The 15,767-nt window shown below is 38.0% G+C and overlaps 1 protein-coding gene across 1 annotated transcript; it reads left to right on the top strand.

Moving 5' to 3' along the window:
• Positions 1-373: 373 nt before the first annotated feature.
• LOC146390776 (uncharacterized) lies at positions 374-12,817 on the top strand. The gene is made up of 11 exons (XM_084923763.1): positions 374-424; positions 564-605; positions 5,309-5,600; positions 5,701-5,837; positions 6,957-7,251; positions 7,600-7,751; positions 7,839-8,136; positions 10,612-10,757; positions 11,027-11,273; positions 12,358-12,536; positions 12,616-12,817. Exons 1-11 carry the CDS (start codon positions 394-396, stop codon positions 12,675-12,677), a joined length of 1,881 nt encoding a protein of 626 aa, XP_084779889.1. The 5' UTR covers positions 374-393; the 3' UTR covers positions 12,678-12,817.
• Positions 12,818-15,767: the final 2,950 nt, after the last annotated feature.

Below are 15,767 nucleotides of genomic sequence, written 5' to 3'. Positions count from 1 at the left end.
ACTTTCTTATCTCTCCTGTGCATGTATAATTCAATAGGAGAGAAGCCAGGTCCAGTAGATTTTTAGCTTATGTGTCTTTGAAAGTAGTGATCGATGAAAGCAATTAAAATGTTAAATAAGGCAAGTGGAAAAATATAACAAATAAAATAAAATATTTAAACATTAAATCGTAGAAACATGCAGTGGAAGGATTTGGTCTGAAGAAGAAGATGTCAGTTTGGGTGTGTTGTCATTCATGCAAACATTACTGACTAAAAATTTGCATATTCTTGGTGATCAAAACAAGTAATATGAGGCTGGTAGTGAGCCAGTTTACCTGCCAGTTGGTGTATCAGTAATTACTGTGTTGTAATTAATGCCATAATACATTTGACTTGGATACTTTCTAAAGCCATGAGTGGGACTCATATTTGGAGCTTCATTGGTAAGTTAAAATATCTTAAATTTTCTTAAAAAAAAGAAACAAAGTTAAAATAAAGATGATGGCATTTATGTACACATCAGTGAGATCATTTAAAAATAATTCAGTTATTTAAATGTTTTTAATGTCTATATGTCAACAGGCATTTTCATCATGTTAACGTTAACATCTGGAACACTGGCAGGTAAACTTTTCTTCTACGATCAGAACATTCTGGTACATATTTACTAAGTTCAAACTACCACATGTCAGTGACTGAACAAAGAAAATAAAAATAAATAAATAAATAAATTTGATTTTGAAAAGCACAGCTAATGATGGAGCAAAGTTACACTCGTAATAAAATGAAGCCGTCTCACCGACAGGGATGAATAAGATGCAGCTGAATAAAAATCTGTATTTTTTAATCTGTTGGAAATTGCTGGAGACTCTTTGAGTTCCTGTTGACTGACAAATCTGTTCTCTTGATAAATTTGACAGCTCAGAAGAAATGCATGCTTCATTCATATAAGGCCTAATAAAATAAAATAAAATAAAAAATGATTTTACAATCAGATCATGGCCAAAACACATAAGTTACTCTGTCACATATGTAACTGTGTGCATTACTTTTTACATGCTTTACAATGCTACAGGGATTTATTAAAGTCAATATGACCTATTGGAGGAGTCACTCTTTAATACAAACTTTTATTATGTTATGTATTAGCTTAAAGCACTAATTTCTGGCAGACAATCAGCTTTTTGGCACAACAAACAATCGGGGAAAACAATCGCATGAGTGCTGCTGTTTGACGGAAGAAGAATAAAGTAGTCGTGGTAAGCCAGTCGCATGACCACTTTAAGATGACAAAGCAACAAAGTGATATATACCAGTTTTTAAATTGTGTTGATTGGCCACGTAAAACCAGAGTCATGATAAACAATATATACGCAGCGTTTTTTCCTGAATAGTTTCATCACGTTTAATGTCTAAGGACCGCGCTAGCAAGATCTCACTGCTTATGACCAAAAAATAAAAACACAAAACAAAAATCAGGCCTTTCGTGTTAGTAAAAATGCACCATGTCGACCAATCAAAAAAGTATATGGCAACGTGACATTTGGTTGTTTAGGAATAGGGGGAAGTTTTAGGAGTGACGGCGAGAGAGAGTGTGAGAGAGAGAGCAGAAAAAGAGAGAGAGAGAGAGTTTTGAGATGTGTGTTTGGAGTGTGTTATTTAATGTGTTGTCTTGTGTAGTTAGTGTGTAGTGTTGTGGATAGTTTTGTGTTGTGTGTTAGAACAATGAGGTGACTGCTGTCTCCAGGTAGAAAACAGGAGTGATACACCTGCTGTCAGACCTGCAGGTATCAGGCTGTGATGTTCTCCTTTATAATGGACAGAAATTCTTTTTTCCCGAACGGCACAAATAATTTGTGTGGCATCTTATTGAATGCAGAACACCCGATTGTTCTGTAAATAGTTTGAAATGGTTATAAAAACAGAGGTAAAAGGTAAATGGCTGCAAATAACTTTATTGTTTGCAAAAGTTGTCCATATTACAGGGAGTGCAGAATTTTTAGGCAAGTTGTATTTTTGAGGAATAATTTTATTATTGAACAACAACCATGTTCTCAATGAACCCAAAAAACTCATTAATATCAAAGCTGAATGTTTTTGGAAGTAGTTTTTAGTTTGTTTTTAGTTTTAGCTATTTTAGGGGGATATCTGTGTGTGCAGGTGACTATTACTGTGCATAATTATTAGGCAACTTAACAAAACACAAATATATACCCATTTCAATTATTTATTTTTACCAGTGAAACCAATATAACATCTCCACATTCACAAATATACATTTCTGACATTCAAAAACAAATCAGCGACCAATATAGCCACCTTTCTTTGCAAGGACACTCAAAAGCCTGCCATCCATGGATTCTGTCAGTGTTTTGATCTGTTCACCATCAACATTGCGTGCAGCAGCAACCACAGCCTCCCAGACACTGTTCAGAGAGGTGTACTGTTTTCCCTCCTTGTAAATCTCACATTTGATGATGGACCACAGGTTCTCAATGGGGTTCAGATCAGGTGAACAAGGAGGCCATGTCATTAGTTTTTCTTCTTTTATACCCTTTCTTGCCAGCCACGCTGTGGAGTAGTTGGACGCGTGTGATGGAGCATTGTCCTGCATGAAAATCATGTTTTTCTTGAAGGATGCAGACTTCTTCCTGTACCACTGCTTGAAGAAGGTGTCTTCCAGAAACTGGCAGTAGGACTGGGAGTTGAGCTTGACTCCATCCTCAACCCGAAAAGGCCCCACAAGCTCATCTTTGATGATACCAGCCCAAACCAGTACTCCACCTCCACCTTGCTGGCGTCTGAGTCGGACTGGAGCTCTCTGCCCTTTACCAATCCAGCCACGGGCCCATCCATCTGGCCCATCAAGACTCACTCTCATTTCATCAGTCCATAAAACCTTAGAAAAATCAGTCTTGAGATATTTCTTGGCCCAGTCTTGACGTTTCAGCTTGTGTGTCTTGTTCAGTGGTGGTCGTCTTTCAGCCTTTCTTACCTTGGCCATGTCTCTGAGTATTGCACACCTTGTGCTTTTGGGCACTCCAGTGATGTTGCAGCTCTGAAATATGGCCAAACTGGTGGCAAGTGGCATCTTGGCAGCTGCATGCTTGACTTTTCTCAGTTCATGGGCAGTTATTTTGCGCCTTGGTTTTTCCACACACTTCTTGTGACCCTGTTGACTATTTTGAATGAAACGCTTGATTGTTCGATGATCACGCTTCAGAAGCTTTGCAATTTTGAGACTGCTGCATCCCTCTGCAAGATATCTCACTATTTTTGACTTTTCTGAGCCTGTCAAGTCCTTCTTTTGACCCATTTTGCCAAAGGAAAGGACGTTGCCTAATAATTATGCACACCTGATATAGGGTGTTGATGTCATTAGACCACACCCCTTCTCATTACAGAGATGCACATCACCTAATATGCTTAATTGGTAGTAGGCTTTCGAGCCTATACAGCTTGGAGTAAGACAACATGCATGAAGAGGATGATGTGGACAAAATACTCATTTGCCTAATAATTCTGCACTCCCTGTATTGTATAATTGACAATTTATATTTGCCTTTAAAGTTATGAAATATAATTCAGTAAACATGTTTGTGCTTGTTACAGTAAAAAATATAACTTTCTACTTGGATTTTATGTTTTTTGTCTGATTTTAGATCAATTGTGTTAACACAGTATGTCAAAATGGAAACATAACTATAATTTCAGACACATGAGGTTGTGCTGAAAAGGATGATACCAAACAAGACAAAGTAAATAATATGTAAATGTGAAATTTAGAGAAAAAATCAAAAGTAGTAAAAAATGAACAATTATACCCTGGACCCCATTTTTTTTTAAAGTAACGCAATAGTTACTTTTCAAGTTAATAATTACTTTTAGAATCTTGTAACTCAGTTACTTAGTCAGTTACTTTTTTGAAGAAGTAACTAGTAACTATAATTAATTACTTTTAAGTAACTTGCCCAACACTGCTTATAATACATAAAATAAGAAATTGTGTCTTATACTGTGACACTACCTGTCCCTACTCACTGGACACTGATTTTAGTTGTAACTGAGAAACACAAATATTTCATTAGCTTTTCTTATATTTTTGCACATATTCACACATTTTTTAAATCCTCAAACAAATTTTTATATTAGGCAAAAATAAACATAGTAAACATAAATTGCAGTTTTGAACATTTTAAATTTATAAAGAAAAAAAAGCTATCCAAAACTTCCTGAAAATATGTGATTGACCATTCACACAACGGTGAGATTGATAACAACTCTTCTTGAAATACATTATTTTGATTTCTACTGTACTATTTAAGTTTTTTCTTTTCATCGGAGTTAGCAGTTACAAGTAACATGGGTGACAGACTCACAGGCTGCTGAGTCAACTGGAGGCAAGGAGAAGGCACATTATCACATGAAAGAGCAAAACTGAAGTGGCCTGTTTACTGGCAAATGTGAGAGGAGACTTTGTGTTATTTTTGGTCAGCAGTGGTTTTCTCCTTGCAGTCTCACATAGATGGCATTTTTTTCAGTCTTTTTTCTTATTGATGAATCACAAAATCTGACCTTAACTGAAACAAGTGAAACCTGCAGTTCTTTGTATGTCGTTCTTTTTTGACATGCAGATGAATGCATATGTACTCTTGGAGTATTTTCTGTTGGCTAGCCAACAGAAACTGCTCTGAAGACTAGAAAAGCTTTATATAAGAACCATTCCATTGACATTAAACTCAGCTTAGTACAGTTTATAGTTGATCGAAGTTAACTCATGACTGAACAAGGAAGAGCCATGACTTTTAGGCACAAGGCCAAGTAGATTTAGTTAGCTTCTTTTCTCCTAATGAAATAATTCTTAGCTAAATAAACAGTTTCTTGTATTTACTCATTATTTTTGTCTATTGTTACATTTTATTTGATGGCACAAAACATATAACTGAAATCAGAAAGGGCAGAAATACTTTTCGGGCTGACATAACATGCAAGGTCTATACTGTACACACATATTTGAGCCATTAACTCAAATTAATTAGTCAACTGTTCTAATAAAATCTCCACTTTTCATTTAAAAATAAATTAACACTCCTAGAAGAAACTTTTGCAAACACTTCAGGGGTGAACTAGGAGCTGCTATTGTGACTCTACATTCAGTGCAATATGTAGTAAATTGCCTGTTGCAAACCTCCACAAATACAAATATAGGAACTCCTAATTTAACACTTGACCTGGATTTATATTTCATTTCTTGCTCAATCCAAAAAGAAAATTTAAATATGCATCTCTTTGTTTTTATTAATAACCACTTTTTAAAAATCATTTAGGTCAACTTCTTTACAACGTGGCACTGAAACAAAAAGCTGTCCAATCTTCAACCAGTGGCACTGTGGGTATTGCTGGTAAGGCAGTAGATGGAAACAGAGACGCAAACTATCAAAGTGGGTCTTGCACACTTACCAATGTAGAATCTGATCCCTGGTGGAGGGTAGACCTGGTAAATGTGTATACAATTGGGACTGTAATGATAACCAATAGACAGGAATTGGAAAATGGGCTGGATGGTGCCGAAATCTGGATCGGAAATTCTACAGCAATCAGTGACCCTGAAAGCATCAGGTGAAAGAGCTTGATTTATAACCATAAGTCATTATTTATCATATCAATAGGACTTATTTATATTTATTCTTTACTTTTTCTTTAAATGTTTCATACATAGGTGTGCTGTCATCTCTCACATTCCCAAGGGACAAGCGTTTTATTTTCCATGTAACTCTGTGAAGGGACGCTACGTCACTGTGTTTTTACCAGGAAGTGCAAAGGTCCTAAGTCTCTGCGAGGTTGAAGTGTACTATGGTAAATACCTTCAATTCTTTATTTAATTCTTTATTTTTTATTTATATCAGTAAGGGGTGTGACCAGGGGCGGTCCTGACCCGTTTTGTGCCCTGGGCGAACCCTCCCTCTACCGCCCCCCTTTGAGAAAAGCAGACAAATCAACAATACACCTTTTCCAATTAATATGTAATTAATGTTATATTGAACACAGTCCAAAAGATTCAATAAACCACATCTGTGTCTACTGTCTGTCTACTGTTTACTATCATAGCCAAATTGCTAACAAACGAACCCCCCCAGAAGTTGATTCTGTTCATCTGGACATAACATTTTCAGTGGGAGAAACATTTCGTCACTCATCCAAGTAACTTGTTCAGTCTCAGCTGACTGCAGGTTTCCCCAATCTTATAAACAGTACATTTGCACAATGACTGAAACTAGCACCACTGAAGGAACAATGGCCTGGGAGATCAGTTCCTTGATCATTAATATGCAAATTCTCATGACCATTGATAAAAAAACCCAATGATCAAAGCTCATTGGTCAAAGACCACTGATCAATGGCCATGAGTACCATTCAGAGAGAGTTGGGGAATCGCTGCAATCACAGCATTGTAAGATGGTGAAAGAGATGGCGCTCGGGCCAGCCAGAGAATCCCCATCGCCCCGCCCCTCTCCTCCATGTGCAGCAAGCAGCAGGCACACCAGGCTCACCACGCCAAAATGCAATGGCATGATATCGGGGAAGCATGCGTACGAGCAACTTTTTTGTTGTTGTTGATGCCATGATGCCACCCCCACCACAATACTGCTCAGGGCTCCCACCGATGTCGCCCATATCAATAACTGCCACAGGTGGAAAACTCTGCAACTGCACAAAAAACATGTTTGTCTTTTTTAAAAACTCCGTTCTGATAATGCACTGACTTGGACTCATATACAACTGTACCTCTGATTTCTGTTTAAAATACTGCTGGCTGGTTCATAACCATTGCTCATAGTAATATTACTTGTACTAAATATGTCGGATTATTAATTTTTGCATTTGACAACCGCCCATGTTGCCCATTTCAAAAACTGCCACTGGGTGTGAGAGCCCAACCAAAAGAAATTATTGTCTTCTTGGTTTTCCTTCAAGGATACCCATTACCCAATGTGGCACTCAAAGGAGAAGCTACCCAGTCATCTACACTCTCTTTTGCCACTGCGTCCAAAGCCATCGATGGCAGACGGAACTCGTTCTATAGCAATGGCTTCTGTAGCCACACGGCTGAAGACGAGACCAACCCCTGGTGGAGGGTGGACCTGCAGCGAAGCTTTACAATCACTGCTGTAAAAGTCACCAACAGAGGAGACTGCTGTGCTGAAAGACTGGATGGAGCTGAGATCAGAATAGGAAACTCACTGGAGAACAATGGAAACAATAATCCCAGGTAATGATGAATTTATATCAGTCAATGGTCATTATGATTTTTGTTTATTTATTTTTTTTATTTTACATTAATTTGAACAGAAATATTTCAGAGATTACAACATAAATATTATCCACCACATGCTGCTCTAGTTCAGGACTCCATGCAATTCATGATCAGGGATTGTAACATCTATTCCTTTTACTGAATCAAAAATAAAACAAATACACAAATATTTCAGAGATTAGAGTCTACATATTATCCACCACATGCTGATTATTGCTTTTCTAGTTCAGGACTCCGTGCTACCTCCTTAACATGAAGTCCACAATACTAACATAATGCTGCCCCCACACTCTCTGTTGTCAGGTGTGCCTCCATCTCACATATCAAAGCGGGTAAAACCTACACATACCGGTGTGATGGAGGCAGCATGGAGGGTCGCTTTGTGAACGTGTTTCTTCCTGGACAGAAGAAGACTCTCACCCTGTGTGAAGTGGAGGTGTTTGCTGCCCCAGCAGGTAGAGCTTTAAGCGACTGGATCTGATCTACTGAAACACACCTCCCAAGTACTCATTCATACTTGTTTCTTCTTTTCCACAATTTAGTGGAACCGCTTCCAAACGTGGCCTTAAACAAACAAACAGTACAGTCATCAACTTGGTATGGGCCAGTGTTTGGGCCCTCAAAGGGTGCTGATGGGTGCAAAAATGGAAACTTGGACTCAGGATGCTGTACACACAATAATCAAGATCTGGGTCCCTGGTGGAGAGTAGACTTGTTGGCTGTCTATAAAGTCAGTGCTGTCACCATCATCAACAGACAGGATGGTTATATTCCTAGGATTCTTGGGGCACAGATCCTGATCGGGAACTCGCTGGAACAAAATGGAAACCAAAACCCCAGGTGAGATCTGATTTCCGACTAATACAACATTTCTCCATAAACATCAAGTTAATTCTTTTTCCTAATTAGGAAACATATATATGCTACAAACATTTCTAGTTATTTGTTTCAATTCAAGTTGTTTAAGTCCAATAAATACCTTGAAATTGTACGAAGGTAAGTGATGAACTGCCAGAGGTTAAAAAAAGTTATGAAAACGCAAAACTGAAAAATAATCATACAGAATCATACAAAAAGGCCTTTTTCAGGGAACACAAAATATGCTACCAATTTAAAACTGTTCTGCAGAAATGGAGGTTGATCAAGCCTTGACTGGTGATACTAATTCCTACAGGTTTTCCAACTTTTCTGGATTACTTACAACTCTCTTTGTCTGCATAAAAGCAGTGTTGGGACATGCTGTGGTACCTTGTGAGGATCAGTTAAACAGTATTATTGTGCAGAAAGTAGTGTGTGGCTACAAAAATGGCGAGAAAAAGACACTTAACAATAAAAGAGAGACAAACCATCATAATATTTAATAATGTAGGTCTTACCTACAGAGAATGTCAAGGTGGCATTGAGTACAGTTTCCTTCACTATCAAAAGACACTCAGAAGCCGGGGCAAACTCTGACAGGAAGATGTCTGGCAGACCCACAGAGGACAAGTTTCTGACAGTTAACAGCTCGCGTGATGGGCAGCTCACAGGACAACAGCGTCAAGCAAAGCTTAATAGTGGTTTTAGCAAGCAAGTCTCAGTTTCAACTGTGAAAAGAAGACTTTGATTTAAAGGTTTGACAGGACAAGTTACTAAGATGTCAGAATAAGACAAAGAGGCTTGCCCAGGCCATGGAACACCACCACTGGACTACCGAAGACTGGAAGAAGATATTATGGACTGAAGAATCAAAATTTGAAATATTTGCTTCATCAAGCAGGATTTTTGAAGAAAAAACGGTAATTGGATTACCGTTACTTTCCCGTAAGCATGCTGCGTTACTGCGTTACTAAAACCGTGATTTTTTTTTGTGAGAGTGTCTCATGACAGTGACGTAAGCGAGTGCCACGTTCGTGGCAACAGCTGTGTGCAGATCAACAAAGGATAATATATCGAGTGCGGTAGAGAGTATGACCGTGCAGCGTGGAAGTACTGACCTTACTTTGAGTTTGATACCGTAAAAAGTAACAAAAACATTAACGTCCGTTGTTCACTACGTGGAAAGAAAACTTATTTTTACAGCGAAAAAAAACCCCCCAAACTTCCGAGCAAGCACCAAGTGCGCTACCACGTAATGGGAAATTCACAGACAAACTTGTGGATTCTTCCACTGACCGCTGCGGCACACCTGCACCAGGGCAAACATCCGTCTGCTATACAGGTGAAAATAGAGCAACGGGACCGCTGAGTCTTTGATTTTATTTATTTTCTGCTGTGTTTTACTTGCATCTATTTTGAAACTGAGTGTAAACAAAAAAAACCTATTTTACTTTTTGTGCAGGAATGTGCAGAAAATAGGTTTAAATGTTAAACAAATTTCTTCCAGTCAGAGAATGTTGCATATAATTTAATTTTTGCTTGATGCATAAAGTTAAAAGATTAAAACTAATAAAACAAAATTCCTCCTCCATGGAGGAGGAAAAAAATAACTCTAATTCTGTTGTTCCAACTTAATATACTTGAGTTGGACCAACTTAAATAATAATGATGAATCAACTTACTTACAGCAGTTGAGTCCAACTTAATTCAACCGAACTGATCCAACCCATGCAAATTACGTTAACCCGACAAAGCAACTCATTACTAAAAGAAAGTCATGTTTTAATGTGGAAATCCTTTCCATAATTATTTTAAGTTTATTCTAAAAGTCTTTTATTTTGGCTTGTTTGAAAAGGCTAGAGTCATACAACACATAAATTGTATGGCTTTATAAGAATTTCCACTCTATACATCCATTTATTTTAATCATGGTTGTGGTGGGCTGAGGCCTATCCCAGATGAGATAAGGCCAGAGGTACACCCTGGACAGGTGGCCAGTCTATCACATTGCTAACACAAACAGATTTATTTATGGATAATTTGGAATCACCAATTAACCTAACTCCAATAACTGCATGACTTTTATTTGTGGGTGGAAAGCAGAGTGTCCAAACAAAACCCACTGCAAACTCTGTCATATTGTGGATTTCAACTCTGGACCTTCTTGCTGTGAGGCAACAGTGCTAACCATTGCACCGCTTACCTGTCATTCCAGACTTTTTTGAGGTCTGGAATGACAGCAAAGTGGTGCCATGGCTTTAATTTTCTTTATGTTTTTGTCCTTGAAAGGTTTAACCACAATAAATAGCAACAGCATACACATGGTGTGATATATATTGTGTGTGTGTGTGTGTGTGTGTGTGTGTGTGTGTGTGTGTGTGTGTGTGTGTGTATACAAATTCATTAATTAAAGAAAGCCACCATTTTTCATCTTCTTTTTTTCTCTCAATCCATCAGTTGTGGCATGATCAAATCATTAGATGGTACACCAACATACACATTCCAGTGTAATGAAATGGAAGGTCGCTACATCATTGTGATCATACCAGGAAAAAAGACTTACACAACCCTGTGTGAAGTGGAGGTGTTTGCTTCTCTATCTGGTAGGGTTTGGGGTGTTAGTTCTAGAAGTTCTTAGTTCTTAGGTAGTAGTGTGTGCTAAAATTATCATTGTAAAATTTTCTATTGTTTTGCCTTTTTCTCATATTTGCTATTGTAAATAGGACCAGATTAATTTAATGCACTTTGCTCTTTAGCTTTCAGTGTCTAATTTCACTACAGACTATTGTAATTTAACATATTAAAATAAAAGGAAAACAATAACCACCAAATATGGCTTAAACAAACCGAATACTAAATTTCTTCACTACAGTGCCAGACGTTATTATGACTCCTCCACCTCCTCCCACCCCTCCTCCCACTGTGAGCCTGCAGCTTGGTGGCAGCAACGTGACGGTGGTGGGAGAGAGGCTCTGCTGGTCCGATGCTCTGATGTACTGTAGACGTTATTACTGGGACCTGCTCAGCCTTCACAGCCAACAGGAGCAAAGCGAGTTGGAGCAGCTGCTGGGCCTCGTTCCTTTCTCCCTCACAGACCACGTCTGGCTGGGACTGCGCAGGTACTGATAGCTATGGATACATTTAGTTGATGTACATCACAGATTAAATAATGAGCAGAACATAATATAAATGAGATGGTGCTTCTCTCCAATCACAAGTGAAATGTAAAAATCTATTAAAGAACTAGACATAAATATCAAATGAGAACAAAGAAACAGAAGAAACAACCAAATAAATGGAGAAAGAAAAAACAGGAAAAGCCAGAAAGAAATGCAAACAACGTACGAAGTGGATGAAAATCTCTACAAGTGGTTCAAAGAAGAAACCCTTTCTGACAAATGGACTGATTCTTATACAGCACTTTTTTATTCTCCTGAAGTATTAACGTGCTTTACACAGCATGCTACACTCACCCAAGCACTTTCTTCTATGATTGTAAGTGCTTACTAACTCACATCCATAATCTGCTGGGTGTATCAAAGGGCAATTTAGGATTAATATCTTGCCCAAGGATATTCGGCATGCAGACCAGAGGGAGCCAGGGATCAAACCACCGACTGTACGATAAGTAGATGCCCTGCTCTACCCCAAAATGCCTGCAAAAAAGAAAAATATTTACCCATTTTGTGATCATATTTTTAATTGATGATCATAGAGGCTATCTTTTTACTGTCAGTAAAGCTGACATATGACTTAATTTTACACTGCTGCAAAATACCAAGAGGTCAGATGGCAAACCTTAATGATTTGAATTTAGGAAATATTCTTAGAGAATGAAGATCTTTAAATCAAATGCTTTGTGTTCTTGTGTTTTCTCATTTGCATTGCTGCCTGTCCCAGACACCAACACAGCTGCTGTAACACAAGAAGGGCAGTTTATTTATTCTGTATTATTTAATCCACAAACAAGACTTTTGAAAATTTTGAAAATTACACTGGAAAGGCCAACATTCAGCTTAAAAAAAGTTTTGTGTCTTTGTGTCTTTCTGACTAGATTATTTAAAAAATATTAATATAAATTGTTATTTTAAAGATAAATATCAATCATGTAGCTTTTGTCAAACTCAGTGTAAACAAGTGCTCCCTATTCTACAGAAGCATTTCCAGTCAGTTTACATCTGTCCATTACTTTCTCTTCAACAGATCCCTCAGAGCAGACGAGTGGTTCTGGATGTCTGGATATTCCATGAATTTCTTGAATTGGCCACAAGATTTTGCTCCTGACAGCTACTCCAGCACCTGTGGAGGCGTGGCCAGCATGGATAACTTCCTCTGGCAGGACCAGCCCTGTGAGGAGAACCTCAACTTCATCTGCCAATCAGGTTTTACTTGCACCATGTTAAGGCTTGTATGCAATTATTGTGCATTACTTTGATTTAACTGTAACTCATGTTCTTTCAGGTGCTGACGATGCTGTGCAGAGAGTTCATTTCTACAGCACCAAGGATCCAACAAGTCCATAGGAACCAAGATGACACAGTATAAACTGTGATACATAGTTTTTGTTAGAAATAGTTATGACTTAAAACCTGTTTTGTACTCCTTTAAAACAATTTTGCCAAAAATTCAGTAAGTGCACAACACACCATGTTTTCTTTTTCATATCGCCAATCCTGATGAAACACTAAGTTGAAGTCATATATAAATAATTTCTTTGTAGATTTTTCCTTTCTGATTCATAGTAACGCTCATAGCATTTGTAGTAATTGTATCTATGCAAAGCAAGTGAGCTTACTCCTTTACATTATATATGGAAATATGTGCCTATAATAACTAGCTCTAAAGTTATGACTGTAGTGATGAAATGTCTTGATAAAGCCAGAACTGAAGTACAAATTCTCTGAATTATGAAATATTCTAATATCAAACAGTTTACATGTAGAAAAGAGCACACATTTTTAAGCACTTTTTAACACTATGCACACATTCCCACATAACAAGCAGGTCTGGCCCGGATCTGGTATCAAGCCGGCACTGCTGGCTGACTTCTGGCATGATAAGACGTATGTCATCCAGATATGGGCCAGGCCTGGCATAGATGCCACTGTCTATGCATGATGGCATGTCATATCTGGCCCAATTATGGTTTGGTTTATGTGGCCCAGCCCCATACAAAGCAGGCCTGGCCGGGATCTTGCATCAAGCTGGCACTTCTGACAGACTGGTGTCATGGCAGACTGCATGTCAACCAGATGTGGGCCAGGTCTGGCAATGAGGCACTGTTTATGTTCCTATTTTCCTATTTTAGTTAGAAAACCCAAATGCCATGTTGCAATACTATACTGCTATGGTAGCCAATGTTTCAAATGCAGGTTTGACAGGTTTGTGAGTTTACACTTTATCCAAAACCTAGTGACGGTTTACTCATTTTTTCCACCGGGTAGCTGTAGCTCAGGAGGTAGAGCAGGTCACCTAGTGATTGGAAGGTTAGTGGTTCGATTCCTGGCTCCTCCAGTCTAGAAAAAGTGTGTGATTAGGAAAGCATTTGCTGTAATCAGGCCATTCACTGTCCGGACAGAGTATCATCTTGTTACGTTTGCACTATTATGTTCTGGCACATGTTTCTATTACATAGCTTGATTAAGGTACACATTAGGCTGACATCTGGGCAAAAGCTGAAACTGTTCTCGGCCAGCAGTGTGTCAGCAACTGGCCCGTGGCTGCACACAACTTGCACATGGCCCACATACCATAAAGAATGACGGCCCTTTGATGGCCCAGATCAGGTTTGCCAGAGGTCCACACATGGGCCAGCACAGGACCACCAGTGTGTCTGCAACTGGCCTTGTGCTTGCGCACCTCTGGCAAACCAGATCTGGGCCACCAAAGGGCCGTCATTCTTTGCGGTATGTGGGCCATGTGTGAGCACATTGTGTGGGCCAGATCCAGACCATACCAATTTTGCTATGTGGGAATTGGTTTGAGCCACCAGTGCTTATTGCATACGAAGAGAAGAAAGAGGCACAACCATGTAACTTCTGAATAATTTATAGTACCATAGTCATACAGGGGTGAAAATGGGCCGGTGGGGTTTGGGTTGTTTTTTGTTGTTGTTGTTGTTGTTGTTGTTGTTTGCTTGTTCTGTTTTGTTTTATTTTTGATTTTTATGGCACAACACCAGAACAACCGCAGATGTCTATTCGTTGTGCTACTTCAGAATCTAGCTAGCCCTATAGAAGAGGAGTGAGAATAAAGGGAGTAATGTTTTTTTAAGTGGCGGGTAATTTTGAGTTCAATTCTGTTCAACTCTACAAACATCAACAAAAACACAAACTGTTTGTGTGCATTTGTCACACAACTGGAAAGTGGAAATTTAAAGCCTACATTTAACTCCTCAATTTTAAGTCAGGTATTGTAAAATGTCCAGCAAAACAAACCATACTAACAATGTACTAACGTATTGTGTTATTTAAAGGTTGCATGAAAATACTCTGCAGTTTAGTGCAGAATAAACAGGTTAGTTTGCTGTACTGTGATGGATTTAATATTAATTTTAGCTGACAATGATTAGACTCATTCACTGAATTCCACCTTTACATCAACTTTAAACAGTCTAGTATGAATGTACTGTGAGTATACAGGATGGATATTAGCCAAGACATCAGGTTGCATCTTGTTGAATTTAGTTTTATAAATTAACAAAGAGCATTAAATGTCAGAGCACAGCACAGGTCATTTGATCACAGCCTGTACACTAAGAAAATCTACTGGAATTTATAATAGTTTTGTTTTGTTGTTGTTTTTTAAAGTCTCCTTCTTTTTCTTTGATCGTGTTTCAAGCCAAACATATTCATTAGAATTAAAATTTAGGCTGAAATAAAGTTTGTGTTCCCATGTACTACTTCATAAAGAAGGCTCATTTACTCAGTTTATGTTTATGCAAAATAGAAAGAGGCCCTTCCCTGCTCTCATTTCACACACAGTGATGATTTGAATTTTGCAAATGAAAATTTTCTCAAAAGATATAGTCTTTAAGTCACAGGCTGTGTCCTTGTTTTTTCTTTCATTTGCATTGCTAGCATTTCCAGACAGGCATGACTAGACGTGATGCAAACAGTTTTTCTTATGTATACTGAGGTGACTCCGGGGGTAAAACTGTAAAATCTTTCAAAATATTTAAATAAAACTTATATTATTATTATTAATATATTAATTTAAAGTCAGTGTAAAAGGCAAATTGATTTTGACGTAATTTTGAACAGATGCAAAATACTGAGAGGTCAGATGCCTCTTAATGATTTGAATTTAGCAAATATTCTCAGAAGATGCAGATCTTAAGTCAGGTGTTGTTGTGTTTTCTCATTTGCATTGCTGCCTTCTCCAGACAGGCGTGTTTGTTTTTTAGTTTTGACTGAAAACACAACAAACTTGCTGTGACATTAGCGGGGCAGGTATTTTATCTACATCATTTAATCCACAAAGATGAACGTGAAAGAAATTTCATTCAGATTTTTGTTCAAATAAGCAAAAATGATAAAATCCCATTTTTTGTAGTGAAATTTTTCTTTTCTTTTCTTTTTTTTTTTAACTCAGTTTGGACTGAACGATTCATT

Source organism: Perissodus microlepis, chromosome 3 (assembly GCF_051167445.1).
Source record: "Perissodus microlepis isolate ML-2025 ecotype Zambia chromosome 3, ASM5116744v1, whole genome shotgun sequence".
NCBI classification, from domain to species: domain Eukaryota; kingdom Metazoa; phylum Chordata; class Actinopteri; order Cichliformes; family Cichlidae; genus Perissodus; species Perissodus microlepis.
Note: the sequence above shows the minus strand (reverse complement) of the source record. Positions and strands in the feature narration are given on the sequence as shown.

Excerpts from the sequence above, each read along its gene's own strand:
- LOC146390776 (XM_084923763.1), top strand. The coding sequence starts at position 394 with ATGAGTGGGACTCATATTTGGAGCTTCATTG. Across the intron at positions 8,137-10,611 it reads AATGGAAACCAAAACCCCAG|TTGTGGCATGATCAAATCAT; the intron begins GTGAGATCTGAT and ends TCAATCCATCAG. Across the intron at positions 10,758-11,026 it reads GGTGTTTGCTTCTCTATCTG|TGCCAGACGTTATTATGACT; the intron begins GTAGGGTTTGGG and ends TCTTCACTACAG.